This window comes from Salvelinus fontinalis, chromosome 18 (genome assembly GCF_029448725.1).
Source record: "Salvelinus fontinalis isolate EN_2023a chromosome 18, ASM2944872v1, whole genome shotgun sequence".
NCBI classification, from domain to species: domain Eukaryota; kingdom Metazoa; phylum Chordata; class Actinopteri; order Salmoniformes; family Salmonidae; genus Salvelinus; species Salvelinus fontinalis.
In genome coordinates, this window is record NC_074682.1 from 1,984,316 (window position 1) to 1,998,630 (window position 14,315).

General features: G+C 41.6%; 2 protein-coding genes across 5 annotated transcripts in view; both read right to left on the reverse strand.

Moving 5' to 3' along the window:
- The window catches only part of LOC129814803 (copine-3-like), a 60,660-nt gene extending 46,366 nt beyond the window's left edge, over window positions 1-14,294 (reverse strand). The window contains exon 1 of one of the 3 annotated variants that reach the window (XM_055867838.1): window positions 14,204-14,294. The gene's annotated coding sequence lies outside the window, so the exon portion shown is untranslated. Of the gene's footprint in view, window positions 1-7,785; window positions 7,866-13,411; window positions 13,495-14,203 lie in introns of those variants that run through there. The other 2 variants (XM_055867840.1, XM_055867837.1) reach the window with 2 other exon arrangements.
- rbm12 (RNA binding motif protein 12) lies at window positions 2,715-14,287 on the reverse strand. Of its 2 annotated transcripts, none has more exons than XM_055867836.1 (2): window positions 14,204-14,287; window positions 2,715-6,239 (listed from the first exon to the last, which is right to left on the reverse strand). In XM_055867836.1, the coding sequence occupies exon 2, from the start codon at window positions 6,212-6,214 to the stop codon at window positions 3,590-3,592; it is 2,625 nt and encodes an 874-aa protein (XP_055723811.1). In that variant the 5' UTR covers window positions 6,215-6,239; window positions 14,204-14,287; the 3' UTR covers window positions 2,715-3,589. The 2 variants fall into 2 exon arrangements, with proteins under 2 accessions (XP_055723811.1, XP_055723810.1); XM_055867835.1 differs by lacking the exon at window positions 14,204-14,287 and adding an exon at window positions 7,786-7,872.
- Window positions 14,295-14,315: the final 21 nt, after the last annotated feature.

A 14,315-nucleotide genomic window follows, 5' to 3' on the forward strand; every position in this document is an offset into this window, starting at 1 on the left:
GGTAAGTCCCAACTTGCTTTGCATCGCAATTCATCAGCTCTTTCCATCGGCTTTCTCTAACAGACACAAAGGCATCTTTCAGGCCAATTTAGTTCACACCATGCCCTAGGTTGTCATGTCTGTCCCCAACAACCCACCACTTCACCCCAGTGCTGTATACTAGGCCCTTCTCAATCCGTGGACTCGTTAGAACCCCCAGCATTTCCCTCTTCTTTCAAACATGAAGTAAACAACTTATTTGATGAGCACCCTATATGATTACTCTGCCTGATTTATGGAGACCGAAAATAAAACAAGGCTGTATACATAATGACATCTAAAACATATATAATTCATGTTCAGAGAACTTATTGGAACTCAGTCTATTGACTGTTATTAGTTAAAAAGTTATTACTTTCCATTAAACCGCGTTATAAAAACAAGACAAAATGTAGGTTTAGCAGTAGGCTAGCTTGTAACACACAAGAAACAAAGACTCTCTTAGCCTTGCAGTAGGCATGTTTGCCACTAGCATCTATTGTGGGATTGAAAGTGGGCCTTGTGACAGTACACGATTTATTCCACTCTCAACACAAACACAGATACAATTTATGAACAGAATTATATATAGTGCTCCATCTTGACAATTTTACTGCTGTAATGTAACATGTTTGGGACCATATCAAGTGTCCTACTAAATACTTTAAACAAAAAACATTTGAGTGAAGTGATCCCTAGAGATACTTTGAGATTTGGCAATGAAGCCCTTTATCTACTTCCCCAGATGAACAAACTCATGGATGGATATGTGTGTCTTTCTACATCCAGTATGAAGGCGGTTAAAGGTAGTTTGGCGAGCAAATGCTAACTAGCATTAGCACAATGACTGGAAGTCTATGGTATCTACTGGCATGCTGGCAGTTACCATAGACTTCGTCATTGTGGTAACATTAGTTAGCAATTGTGCTAACGCTAGTTAGCAACTAACTTCAAACTGCACGCTGAGACAAAAATAATACCCACGGCTTCATCTGACTCTGTGGAACTAGACAGGGCTTAATTGCCAAGATCCTGAAGTATCCCTGTAAAGACAAGGGTGTCAAACTAAATTCCCGGAGAGGCATGTGTCTGATGTTTTTTATTTTCATTCTTGTACAATTAAGGCCTACACAACCAGGTGAGGTGAGTACTTAACTAGTTCTTAACTAATCAATGACCTTAATTGATCAATCAAGTACAAGGGAGGAGTGAAGACAAGCAGAACTTGGCCCTCAAGGACTGGAGTTTGACACGTGTTTTAAAGTAACTGTCCAGTGTTTCCAGATTTCTATGAAATTTGATCTATTATTAAAATTACTATGAGCCAAATAGTTCTGCCCATAAAAAAAGGTACTTGTAGGCCCAGTGCAGTCTAAATGTAGATTTTCCTGTGTTATATATTTCCACACTACGAGGTTGGAATAATACTGTGGAAAAGAGAATGCCCTTTTAGTGTAAGAGCTGTTTGAAAAGACCTCTTGAAATATCATGCTTTTTTGGTGGGATGGAGTTTGCCTGCCCGGTGACATTGCCATGTGGTAAATTAGTTAACAGACCAATAAGGGAGTTCGAAAACTCTGCCAATAAGAGCTAGTTTTCCCCTCCACTCCAAGCGAAATTCTTGCTTGAGATATTGCGCTTGCTAAGAAGCTCTTTTTGACAATTTTAATTGAAAAGTCACAGTAATTGTTACTCAGAAATGATTTGATAGTGAGCTAAAAACCGCTGCATTGGGCCTTGCTAAAAATGCAGCTTTTATGGGTTTGGATGGTCCATAAGACCATTGTACTTGCATACGGAGCAGCAAGAGCAACTGCCCCTCCCTACCGTCAGGCCATGCTCAAACTCTACACCCCAACCACAGCACTCCGTTCTGCCACCTCTGGTCTCTTGCGCTCAGCCCAGTCCAAGCTCTTCTCTGTCCTGGCACCCCAATGGTAGAACCAGGTTCCCCCTGAAGCTAGGACAGCAGAGTCCCTTCCCATCTTCCGAAAACATCTGAAACCCTACCTCTTCAAAGAGTATCTTAAATACCCCCCCCCCCCCCTTCTCAAATATTCATGCAAGTAGCCCGCTGATTGGCCAGCTCAGCCAATGAGCCAACATGACATGTTCTATGAGGAAATAGCAAGCATTTTTTAAACAGTCTGTTTGAGATACAACTTTGAGTTGGGGATTCATTTTTCTCTCTCTAATATATGCTTTGGCCACAAATACAAGTATAAGACGGGTCAAAAACATTATTTGGGTACAGTTAACAGAATTCACTTTTAAAAGTGAGATTTTCATTGGCGAGTTACTTTAAAGGATGGTTTCTATAACAGATTAAGCTTGGTCCTGTTCTAAAAATTATTCGAAACAGAATTGCCATGAAAAGGTATTTTAGTCCAGGAATAGGCTTAATCTGGGTCTGGGAAACCGGGTAAATAGGTTTCTTGGTAAGATCCAATTGAATTTCCCATTCAACCCCTATATGTTCACTTGCAAAACCTAGATATAGCCAAGCCTATATGACCCTTTAAGGTTAACCTAACCCTAACAGAAATACTTAGGCCTATCTAAACTTTCTTTCATACCTGGAACATGCTTGTGAAAAACTTGGTGCCTTCCCTTCCAAAACCATTTTAATTGTTCATATGGAAAATCAGCAAGCAATGAAAAAGCATTGGAGAAAAATAGAATGCCTTGTAGATAGATCTATGTCAGGAATGTCATTTTATTGACAAAAGTGTAAGCTAAACAGTAGGCTATATACACACACTTGTGAAATAATAAACTGGAACGTCCCCAAAAATGAAACATAAAAATGTATCTTGTCAGGCAACACTACAAATCTAAGACATTCCAAACAGCTCATACTTTCAAAAATAACATATCGCAGTGGGAGGGTTGGCAGATACAAAACGTTCTAAAGAGCTCTGCAGACCATTAAACCAAATGCAACATTTTTTTCTCAGAAACAAGCAGTACAATCTCACATCATAGCTAACATTAACATTTATTAACAGTGAAAAACAGCATAGAGCAAATAAGCAAACGCTTTAACCATGGCACAATAAGTGTTCTCTGTACTTACACCATGCATGGCAGCATTTGGTGAGTACCCCCTTTAGAATATCGTCACAAAGCACAGGTAAAAGAGAATGTTAAATCTATGGAAGAAATACAAGAACACAAAATGTGTCAGGGCATTTGAAAATGATACATGCTTCCAAGTGAAAGTGATGTCTCAGCACAGCAATAAGAGACTGTCCTCCTACTCCAACCATATTATTTGGACTTTTGAAATTAATTTCAGCGCTCTTGCTCGAAACAGGATTGGACTCAAGCTACATCAACATGGCAACAGTTGGCTTTTTGCCATTTGAAAATCCACACCCTACTTTGTAATCATATTATACATCAAATCGATAGAGCAGTTTCCCATTTCATTCCTACGCTACAAACTTTGGTAAAGGAACTAAAGATAGCTGGGAGATTAAATGCATCCTAAATCCAAGTTCTTACCATTGCATTAATGAAACCACATGTTTCACTTAATCATTATTGGTAGAGGGGAAAATTGGGAGTCTTATCCTAGGGTTATCTTCACTTTCCTAGCCCCAATAGGCCTATCATTTAAATCCATGACAGCAGACGTTGCCTCCTTGTGCGACTCAAAGGCAACCATTGCCTCACCAGTGGGCAGGCCCTTTTCACTGAACTGCAGACAGACTGAACCAGGCAGCACCTGATACCCATAGAAGAAATCTAGAATCTCATCGACTGTTACAGTGAAAGGCATGTTTTGGATCTTTACAATGGTAGGTCCACGAGGGTTACCAGGGCCTCCGGTTGATTGCCCTCTCAGAGGTTCAGAGCCAGGGCCAAAAGCAGACTGAGGACACCCTCCTGATTGCCCATGGCCACCTCCTCGGTTGTTGTTGTTGAGGCCTCTGCTCTTTCTAGGGCCATTGTCAAAAGGTGGCATGCCCCTCAATCCCTCTGGCCCAAACCCAGGTGGGCCATTGTTGCTGCCTGGTCGGAAGCCCGGGGGTTCCAGAACTGCTCCAGGCAAGTGACCGGCAACCATGGGTGGGGGAATGCTAAGGGCTACATCCCCTAGACTTGCTGCAAGTGGGGGTGGAGGGGGGCCCGCTAGTCCATTACCTGGGACATTAAACGGCGTAAAAGGACCATTGCCTAAATGGCCTACAGTGTTTCTGAGGAAGTTGAACTCATCTCCTGTCATACCGGCAAAGGGGTGACCTTGAACTGGATTCTGTGCCTGAACATGGCTGTGTGCCGGGCCTTGAGTGTTCCCTTGGGGTTTCTGGCCTCTCTTAACCTGTGGTGGTGGGTTTCTCTCAATTTCCTTCATCTGCTCAAAGGTGACCAAATGTACAAAGGCATCTCTGCCATTTAACTTCTGCCTGTGTAGTCTCTCAGCATTTAGTGCATCCTCCTCTGCCCTGAACTGCATAATGGCCTGACCTAGACCGTTACCACCGCTGTCAACCAGAACTTGAAGACTTTCGTCAAATATTGAAATGCCATTTAGAAACTGACGGACATCCTTCTTTGACACATTATATGGAATATTTGAGATGTGAGCACAGTTTCTAGGGCTCTTGACTGATTCTGAGTTGTTTTTCTTATCACTACCCTGCATCCTTTGACGAATTGAACCAATCTTTTCAAACATAGCATTTTTACTGATGGGGTGAACTTGTATGAATCGGCTACCCATATACTGCATGTGACAGCCGAGGGCAACTTTGTAGTCCATTTCATTTTTGAACTCGACAAAGCCCTCGCCTGTAGCTCGGCCAGTGGGTCCATAAGCAATGTAAATGCTGTCTTCCACAATATCCAAGTTTTTGAAAAACTCACAGATCTGTTTGTTTACTGCTTCGTAGGGCAGGCCTTTCAGGTAAACACAGAACTCCAGGTTGTGAGGGGAGCGAGACCTCGCACGGTCTCTGGTTGACGGGGACGCTGAACTCATATTGCTGCGGCGGTGCTGGTCTTGGGGCTCGTTATTGAATTTTGAGTGGGCTTGCCCTCCAGCCCCGTTGCCACCACCGCTGACACTCATCCACTGCCTCTCTGTGGCCGGAGAGATGTCCACGTACCTCTGCCCTAACATTCCGGTGCTTCTTTTGAGTGCCTCAAAAGTGTCCTGAGGGGAAAAGAACTTGGCCAGCGCCCTGCCACTACTCCGGCCCATGTTGTCCCTGACCAGTCGGATGGAGTCCACCGCTAACCCACGGAAAAACTCCCTAATATCCATTTCTGTACCTGAGAATGGCAGGCCTTGAAGGTGGACATATAACTCGTCTGGATTACCTATTGCTGCCTTCATGTGTGCCTGGAGATTTAACAGAGGGTTCATATGGCCCAGAAACATGTGGTTTGGGGTTCCCAGAGGCAGCCCTGAGGCAAGTCCACCAGGGGGTGGGATGCCTGGGTTAAATGGTGGCATTGAGCCCATGTGGGACAGATGACTCATGGGAAGGACAGGGGGGCCTTGGGTTAAAGGTGACACAGTGGGAAGAGGAGGCATAGAGGACACAGGTGGTGGAAGTGGCATGGGGGGTATGGAAGGCATGGGTGGCAGGGATGGCATGGTTGGCAAAGGGGGGATAGGTGGTGGTATAGAGTTGAGGGAGGACATGGCTGTTGTCATAGTGGATCCCATGGTAAGATTTGGACTGCTGAAGTTGTTGCTGAAACTGGGGGGCATGTTTCCCATGCTAGTTGTGGCAAACGTGGACACATTTTTGTTGCTTATAGTTTCATGTGCAGATGCAGCTGTGGTGACTGCGGTTGGTGTGGTGTTGCTGAAGACTTGTAAAGTGGTGGGTAAACTGCCCCTCCCACCTGAGCTTATCGTGGGGCCTGGCCTGCTACCGTTTCCCGCGGCTCCCTTCACATTGCCTGTCTCAAAACGCCTGCGGCTATGTTCGATCATATTCTGCATCTCTGTCTTGCTGCTCAGCAAAAGTGACACTTTAGAACCTTTGATTGCTCCCCCTGTACGCATCATGCCAAGCCTGGCATCTTCATCTGTGGCGAAAACAATAAAAGCCTCACCATGTTCACCCCCTACAATATGCACCCCACCATCCGGGATAGTCAATCCAGAGAAGAAATGGCGTATGTCCATGGTGCCCGCCACTATCGGGAGACCCTGCAAGCGGATGACCACAGCCATGCTGCTGAGGCGAAACAACACACACCTGCAGGTGAAAAAAGGCAACCACCGTAAGACTAGAGGAGAGAGTAAAGAACAGACAAAACAAAAAGAGCAGGAGACAAACCATGATTTAGAAACACAGCTTACGTTTTTGAGGTATTCGATGAGAGGCCAATGCATCAATAGAGGAATTCAAAATACATGTGCAAGTATTAGGCCGTCGGTCCACTCATCACCACTCTTACACAGCCATCCACACATTGCTTCATTTACCACATACATCAGCCTTGGCTCAAGGAGATTATGTAGGCCCAAGGTCTAACACGCAAATCGTTGAGAAATTTAGCTCGTAGGCCTAAATCTTGCTCATAACTAGACCCAGAGTACCACACATTTCAATGCTGTAAATTCGGGATTAACCTGTAGCCCTACTTCCAATTTATCAATCTGACGCATCGTGAGGTCTATGTCCAGTAAAGGTCAGGTGGAAGAAGGTCCCTGAATTTAAAGGCTGAGTAAGTAAGTTTCGAAGCTTGCAGGATGCATTACTTACCAACAACAACAGCTGACAAATCCTAATAAAACTACATCACGTTCTGAAGTTGACTTTCCTTTGTCTAACTACACTGTCTTGAAAGTAGCAAAGAAGTTCCGTGGTTCAGAGTGCAGTATTTAGTTACATAGTGCAAACGTTGGCTAGCACGTTTTTCACACTGTCTTTAGTCAGCAGGCCTGTACAGGAAATTCCCAGTGTTGCCTAGAGTTCCTCAAAGGAGACAATGCTGGCAGAGCGACAAATTTACATGATTCTATGCTAGATTTGTCTCGAACAATCAGCAAGACAGCTAAAATGGCTTTGAAAAAGTAAGACCTCAGCTAATAGGGAAAAGTATCTAACAAAATACCTACACTATGGCAGTCACTAATTCTAAATTATTTACATACAATAGGAATTTGGGTACGTTTGTGGACGAAAACACTACTTACTCAACCTTTAAAATATAAAAGCGTGTCAATTTGATATTACTGCAATGCAGTATCTCTAAGCCATTGGACGACACTGTGCCATCTCAGTAGCAACTGGTAAACATAAAAAGGCATTGATGAATAATTTAAATACCAGTCGAAAATGTTGTTTGATCACGACACCAACCATATTAAAACATTAAAAGAGCAGAACAATTAGCCTATGCTTAGGCCTGAGTCTCAAGCATTGTTTAGAGCAAGTGTTGGACAAAAAGCAAGTAGAGAGAATGTGGTCCACAGAAGGCAGTGGAGACATGAAGTGGAGACATTTACTTAAGGCTTTGTGGATGCGGTATTTTGCCAAAGAAAGACACTAACATACCATGCACTCCCTCTATACCACTCATACCTTGGTAGGTCATTCTTATCTCTCCTCACCTTCATAGGTTTCCACAATAGAGTGAACATCGAGCCCAAAGGGAATCAATAAGGTCAATGAATATAGCCTAACAAAGCGAATAATTACTGGTAAAAAAAAACACCAAGAGCACACAGGAGGCTGTGAAAGTTGGACTGGCAGTCAATTGAATGAACCTATGTTCAAGACATATTTACAAGCTTACCTGTAATAATAAGTGGTGCTTCGTTAAAACTGTGGCACAGGATATCCAAGCCAATCCTGACGGCAAGCAATTTAAATCAATTCTAGACTGTAACAAAAGAATAGGAAATGGAAGCAAAAACATGAGCAAACAGCAGGCAAATGTAGGCATCCTTAGTGAACAACATGTACAAAACACTCTTGATTCAGCCCCAGCACCATATCAGCTGTTTTGCGTCAGTAGATGGTCAGAGAAATGTAGTAAATTGACATCAACAATAAGAGCAAACTCTTTGAAATGGCTGCCTTGCCAAAAGCCACACAACAATAATACAAATCATGCATCTCATCATTTCTCATGTTGACATCAAGCATAAAGAGACATTTCATTCATCACAGCAATCCATAACAGCAAAAATAAAAAAAATAAACTTGCATGCCATTGAGAAACTTCAGCAGTGAAATACAGAATTTCCCCCATTCTAACGGAATAGATTATTCTTAGGTACATTTCTAAAGTATTCTATATAAAACGTAAATGATAACATCTCTAAATGTAAATGAGGGATGTGCAGTTCACCTAGCAATGTGCAGATTGCCTAGCAATCAACTATACATTGTTTAAAGCACAGTTTTGCAAGTCTAAGTCACAAATGACACCTCTAAAAAAGCCCCCTGTGAACAGGTTTGTAGAACCATGGCTCTTTCGAGTTTTCAGTTCATTGTTTGCTGGTCGGGAGTAGGGATGTGCATTTGACCATATGTGGCTGTTTGAGCACGTGCATGATTTTTTCTTTTTTTAAATTCAAGTACAACAATTATAATAAAGAAGCTGTTTTTAGAACAAGGGTGGATTTTCTCACTGGAAAAGTGTTTGCGCATTTATCTACAGCAGTTGAGGCTTGTGGGAGGAGCTATATGAGGACGGTCTCATTGTACTGGCTGGAACGGAACAGTATCAAACGCATCCAACATATGGAAACCACACGTTTGACTCCGTTCCATTAATTCCACTCCAGCCATTAGAATGAGCCCATCCTCCTATAGCTCCTCCCACCAACCTCTAGCGATATACAGTATATGCCAACAGTGAGCAACAATGCCTAATTTATCATAACCATAACTAACCCTAATTGCCTCAATTTAAGATGATTTTATTTACTAAATAAACCCTTGCTCAACAGAATAATGTAATAGATCAAAAGAATGAATGCTTTAATCAAGTTGACATTGGTAATCTGACATTGGACATCTGTCATCTTTTGTGGAGCAAAGACGTTTAGGGACGGGGAGAAATTACAATAAAGCAAAAACAAACAGGAAAGATTTTCTGTCAAAAAATGTCAAAAAATGACAGTTTGGCTGGTTGTAAGGAAAAATTACGTTTTGAAAACGACACGTTTCTGATAAAAATATGCATCGAAGCTGAACTGCAATATTATGTGGTTGAAATAGTATCAGCTTTTATGAAGACAGCACCTCTACAGATCATATCTAATAACTGAGCACTGCATTCTCTCAAGATACAGAAATAAATCAATTATATTTCTCCACTCCTGTTCCCAAGTCCAAATTTTGCCTACATTTGGTGTAAAAAAAAATCTGCAAGAAATGCTTAATTCTGCAGGAGTTAAGGCTATAGCCCTATTTCGCACGTGACTAGTACTATTAGAGAGCGTTGGCTATGTGTTTATTACTCCAGAATGTCTGCCATTCCAGTGGACGATTAGGACGAGACACGTTTTTTCTCTTCCCCAAACTGCCCCCTTAAATTATTATTTTTTAAATAAATTGATGGAAGTCTGGAGATTTGTGTTTAGATATTTCAACAAATCCAAGCCACAACAGGCTACACTGATAACTTGGTAACCAAGCTCAAGTTTCTAAACCATCTTTGGTATAGTGTCACCATAAAATTTGAATTGAGGAAGTGTGATCATAATCATTAGGATATTTTAGCGATCCGCAGTAGAAGACTTCCGAAATGCCCCCCAGCCTTCAGATTTGAGCTAAACAGCTAACTTGCACTTCATATGTTTTTTTTGGGGTGGGGGGGGGCTATGGATGAGAAAGTGAACTTGTTCCAAACGTTTAGCTCAGTTGTATGCTGTTTTGCGATCTATTAACAGCAAGGTTTGCATTATTTAGGCGCAATGTTTTTTTTAATGATGCAATTGGCGATGTTCAATTAAATTTGCACAAAACATATAAACAAAAGCACGCACTGTAAAAGTTAATACATGTAGGCCCGTCATATATATAGGCAGCACTTCGCTCAATTTATTGAACCAGTTATTGTTTTCTTGCTCAAACCGCGAGCAACACCTCTCAAACCACAGGGATGTCGATTCACACTGGGCTAGTATTAGAGGACTTTGGAGTTTGCCAATAAACAGTAGGTTATTCTGGTTAGTCAATGTCCAGATTTCAGTTTCCATTTAACCCATCTAAACAGTTGGCCATTGTTTCCTTGAAATGTCACAGGCCTATTTGAAGTCCCGTCTTGTGACTGTCTAATTTGTATAGCGCCTCACAACCATCACACATAACATGATCCTCTTTTACCACTTTACCAAATATTTTCCGAACATGACTTTTCTGGACCTCCCTTCTCCTTATTTTAAACTCTCCATTCACAGCTTTTGTCTTATTGAATTAAACTTTTTGCCACCGTGGATTGAAGTTGTCTTTTTCTGCCAGTTAAGCCCTAAAGCTTACGCACTAATAATAGATAGCCTAAAATAATGAAAGAAAAACATTAACGTAGGCTAAATAAATTGCACAACAATGATACATTTATGGTTTATTTAAGGCGTTGTTGCTCTATATTCAACTCGCCTGCCATCCACCCGCCCTTCAGCCACACAATATTTAATTACCCGAAACCAATCCCCCCCGCGGACATCACCACGGGGACTGCGAGTTATGAGTTAACCCGCGCATCACTATTGCGCATGAGTCGGTTTTGTTGCTAAACAACCAGCCAGTCTATGGACAAACCCTGAATCAGGCCCGTTGTGTCAGTCTCGCACTGAGGATTGTATTCAGAGCCTGCCCCATGAAAAATATAAGCCTGGGCCTACAATGGAATGCAGCCGCCCATATTCCTTATATCGTATACAAAATGTTAGAGAAAAAACAACCACCTGCACTTTAACACTCATCAATGTAACCTCAAAGCTTCAGCACACTACAATCTCTCAATTGTGTGGGAATCTTTCTACAAAACATACAGGAGACAAAGGTCACTCCTGAGAGCACCTAACCACCTGGTACACATCAGCAACAATGGACAATGAGAGAGGTCATCAACTGGCTTACTTTTAAACACGTGTGCACTCCAACATGACAAAGCAGAACATAACCCTTTGGATGACAAAATGTGAAGTCATTTGCAACTATAATACGCTAGAAATAAACTAGAAGAGAGAAAGTTACCTTTAATGCACATGCCATATTAGCAACAGATTAATATTAGCTACGGTTAATATTTAAGGAAGTATTGCCAAGTAAAGGTTTGTTGCGCCATAAAATAATCCATCAATGCATATGCCGCCATTTGGGGGGGGGGTGGGGGGGTGGGGTGGGGGGGGTTTAATATTCTCTCATTATGGGAGTTCCACCACTCCTGGATACACAAATTAAGACAGTGTCTTCCAAATCGAGAAAAAGGAAGTATCGTTGTTTGAAAATGTTGACCATGGAGATCAAAAGATAAGCTGTAACAGTCTATTCAAGTAGTGCATATCCACTGTTAGGACTTTAAAACGACTACTAATGCCATATGGCAAGGGTTCGACATCCAGGGCTGTCCGCTGGCCCAGAAAAATCTGCCGAGCTCACCGGGCCAGTTAAGCAAGCTTTCATATGGCCCGCTTGGGCCAGTACATTTTCAAACTCCAAAACAGAAAATGGGGTCTATTTAATCTTCCCCACGTGACACTTCACACTTGTTATCAATCAGCATACGGTTCCTAAGCGAAGGCAAGAACGTCAAAGCCTTCCCTCTCCGTCTCGAGTGAGCCCCGCCTTAGTACGGCCTGGATACTCGCTCCAGACCCGCAGAGTTGAACAACTGCACGCACATTCCACAATCACAGAATCAAAGTCCTCCACCTCCCCTTTTTCATATCATACATCCTACAGAGCAATGTCTTTATTAACAAAGAAAGGTATTCGTAGGCCAAGTCATATACTATATAGCTGCCTGATTGTCCAAACATGAAAATGATTTACACAAAATCACTTGTTGGTAAAAAAATATAAAAGACAAATATATTTTCTAATTCTGCTCTCTGTAGTCTATAGCATTGTTTAAAAACCAGATTAAATTTACAGAAGCTGTTAATGAGCTGTGGTTTATCCGCGGAATATCCACTGTCGGGTGGCAAGAGCGTGCAGCTCCTCATACAGCCGATTGCTGCATGGAAAGAAACGTGTTCTAATAAACCCAGTCACTGTGTAACATTCCTAAATGCAATCTAGGGAAAATAGATGGCAATTATAGAAAAGAGCGGGATCCCAGCTTTCCCCATGCAGTTTTATTTCGCAACTCCAATTTTTGCACAATTGCAGCGTTTTAAAATCCGAGTGTCTGGCATGACAAAAAAATAACTGCAGGAAGCAGAGTCATTAGAGTTTGTAAACAGTAAGCCTAGAATGTAAAATTCACACAATTTAAACACTGTAAAATCACATGATTTTATTAGGCTAGTGGAAGTTTTGGATATTTAACAAGAAACAAGGTCATATTTAGAGTCTGATATCTAGCTAATGATCGGGGTAAATGCAGATGAGCATCCCCATACTTCAGCCATGTGGCCACTATGCTGAAAACAGTTTAAAAATGTAATATTCCCCTACATGTGATAATGCTCATTTCTAAAATAGCACACCAGCCTGCAATATGGACCATGTACAGGCACCGGAAAAAAAAGAAAAAAGTGTTCATCAATATCTTATTGGGCTCAGGAGAGTGTATTTTTTATTTTCCAAACAGTTGTTTGGATTCATTTTTAGAAAAAAAACTGGGCTGCAAATTAAACATGAAAGAACCCATGATTGAAATTCTGGTTCATAACTTGTTTTCCTGTATACTTGGCCTGGGCAAGTTAATTTCTCATTCGGGCCACTCCTTTTCACTTGGTACTGGCCCAGTGTGCCACTGGCAAATGTATCTGAATGGCAAGACCTGCATATGGGCTTTTCTTCTAGTCTTGCCATTCAAATGAAATAATTTCAAAATGTTGGCCTATTCTTAGGGTAACTGGAGGGATACATATTGATTCAGATGATCCACATACCAGTATGTTTCTATCTGTATTCCATCTTGATGTTAACTAGACCTAGAATAGCCTGTGTAGTAACAATTAAACATCAAGGTTATTGCCCATACAAATAAGTGGTAGACAACAACCCAGACTTGAGGTCTCCAAAGGCATTTGAGTTGACGTTAAAACCTCTTACATTGAAGAGGGACCTGGGCTGCCCTATCCATACTTGTTGTTCCCCAATCTCTACACAGGACAAATAGCACACACAGGTAAGTTGATGAAATAGCAGCAATGAAATTGTATGTGCACAAAAACGCTGTCAACATGAACAACGCTGTAAGACTTCATTGTAAAACACATTCGCCAGTAACGTACCGTTAGCTAAAAGCTCAGTCCGTCAGAGTACAAAAGCAGTTGCCAATCTGAAGGGCTGCAGGTAGACCGCAAATTCTGCAAAACTACAGGAAGACCGCATACAAATTACATCCAGAATTGTTTAATCATTTTAGCCATTATTGTCCAGTTGGATGTGCACCACTGATATTTACTTATGGAAAAGCGTCATGCTAGATAGCTAGTCTGATTCATGTAAAAGAGCACAGTCAAGATGGCGCTGGTCCTTCATCGAAAATGCTTTATAGAAGCTAGCTAGTTAATTAACCAGGGCCTGGTTTCCTAAACGTATATTACGGCTAAGATCATAGTTAGAACCATTTAATGGTTCTAACGATTAACTTAGCCATAAGATCCTTATAATTAACTGGGGCAAACAAGATTGGTAGTTACTAGAAGCAACATTTCCTAAAAACAGAACAATTGCACTTCAACGTACTTCAGATTAGTAACATCACAGTAGCTAGCTAGCTAAACAACCAAAACAAGACATAACAATTTAGCTAAATCTTTCCCCACAACCATTCTAAACGTAAACCATAACTAGGATCAGAGTGGTAGTTAACATTATATATATCCTGTTTGCGAAGAACATAGCTAGCTACCCCATTTGGGCAGGCCAACCATTTAAAATGCCGATAAAAAAATACGCTGTTAGGTAGCTAACCATTCATTCTCGCTATAGTCCCCGCATGTCTGCAGGATTATATTTCACTGATGGATAACATTTTCAACATTAGTGGCATTTGTTTGCTGTTTTTCTTTTGTCCTTACCGAAATATCTGTTAAAAGATCTTTATTTTATTTTGTGTTGAGTTCTCTCCATTCCGTGCTCTTCTCTCTTCTTGTAGCTGGTAGTAAAATGTCGGTCGCGCGACGAACTGGA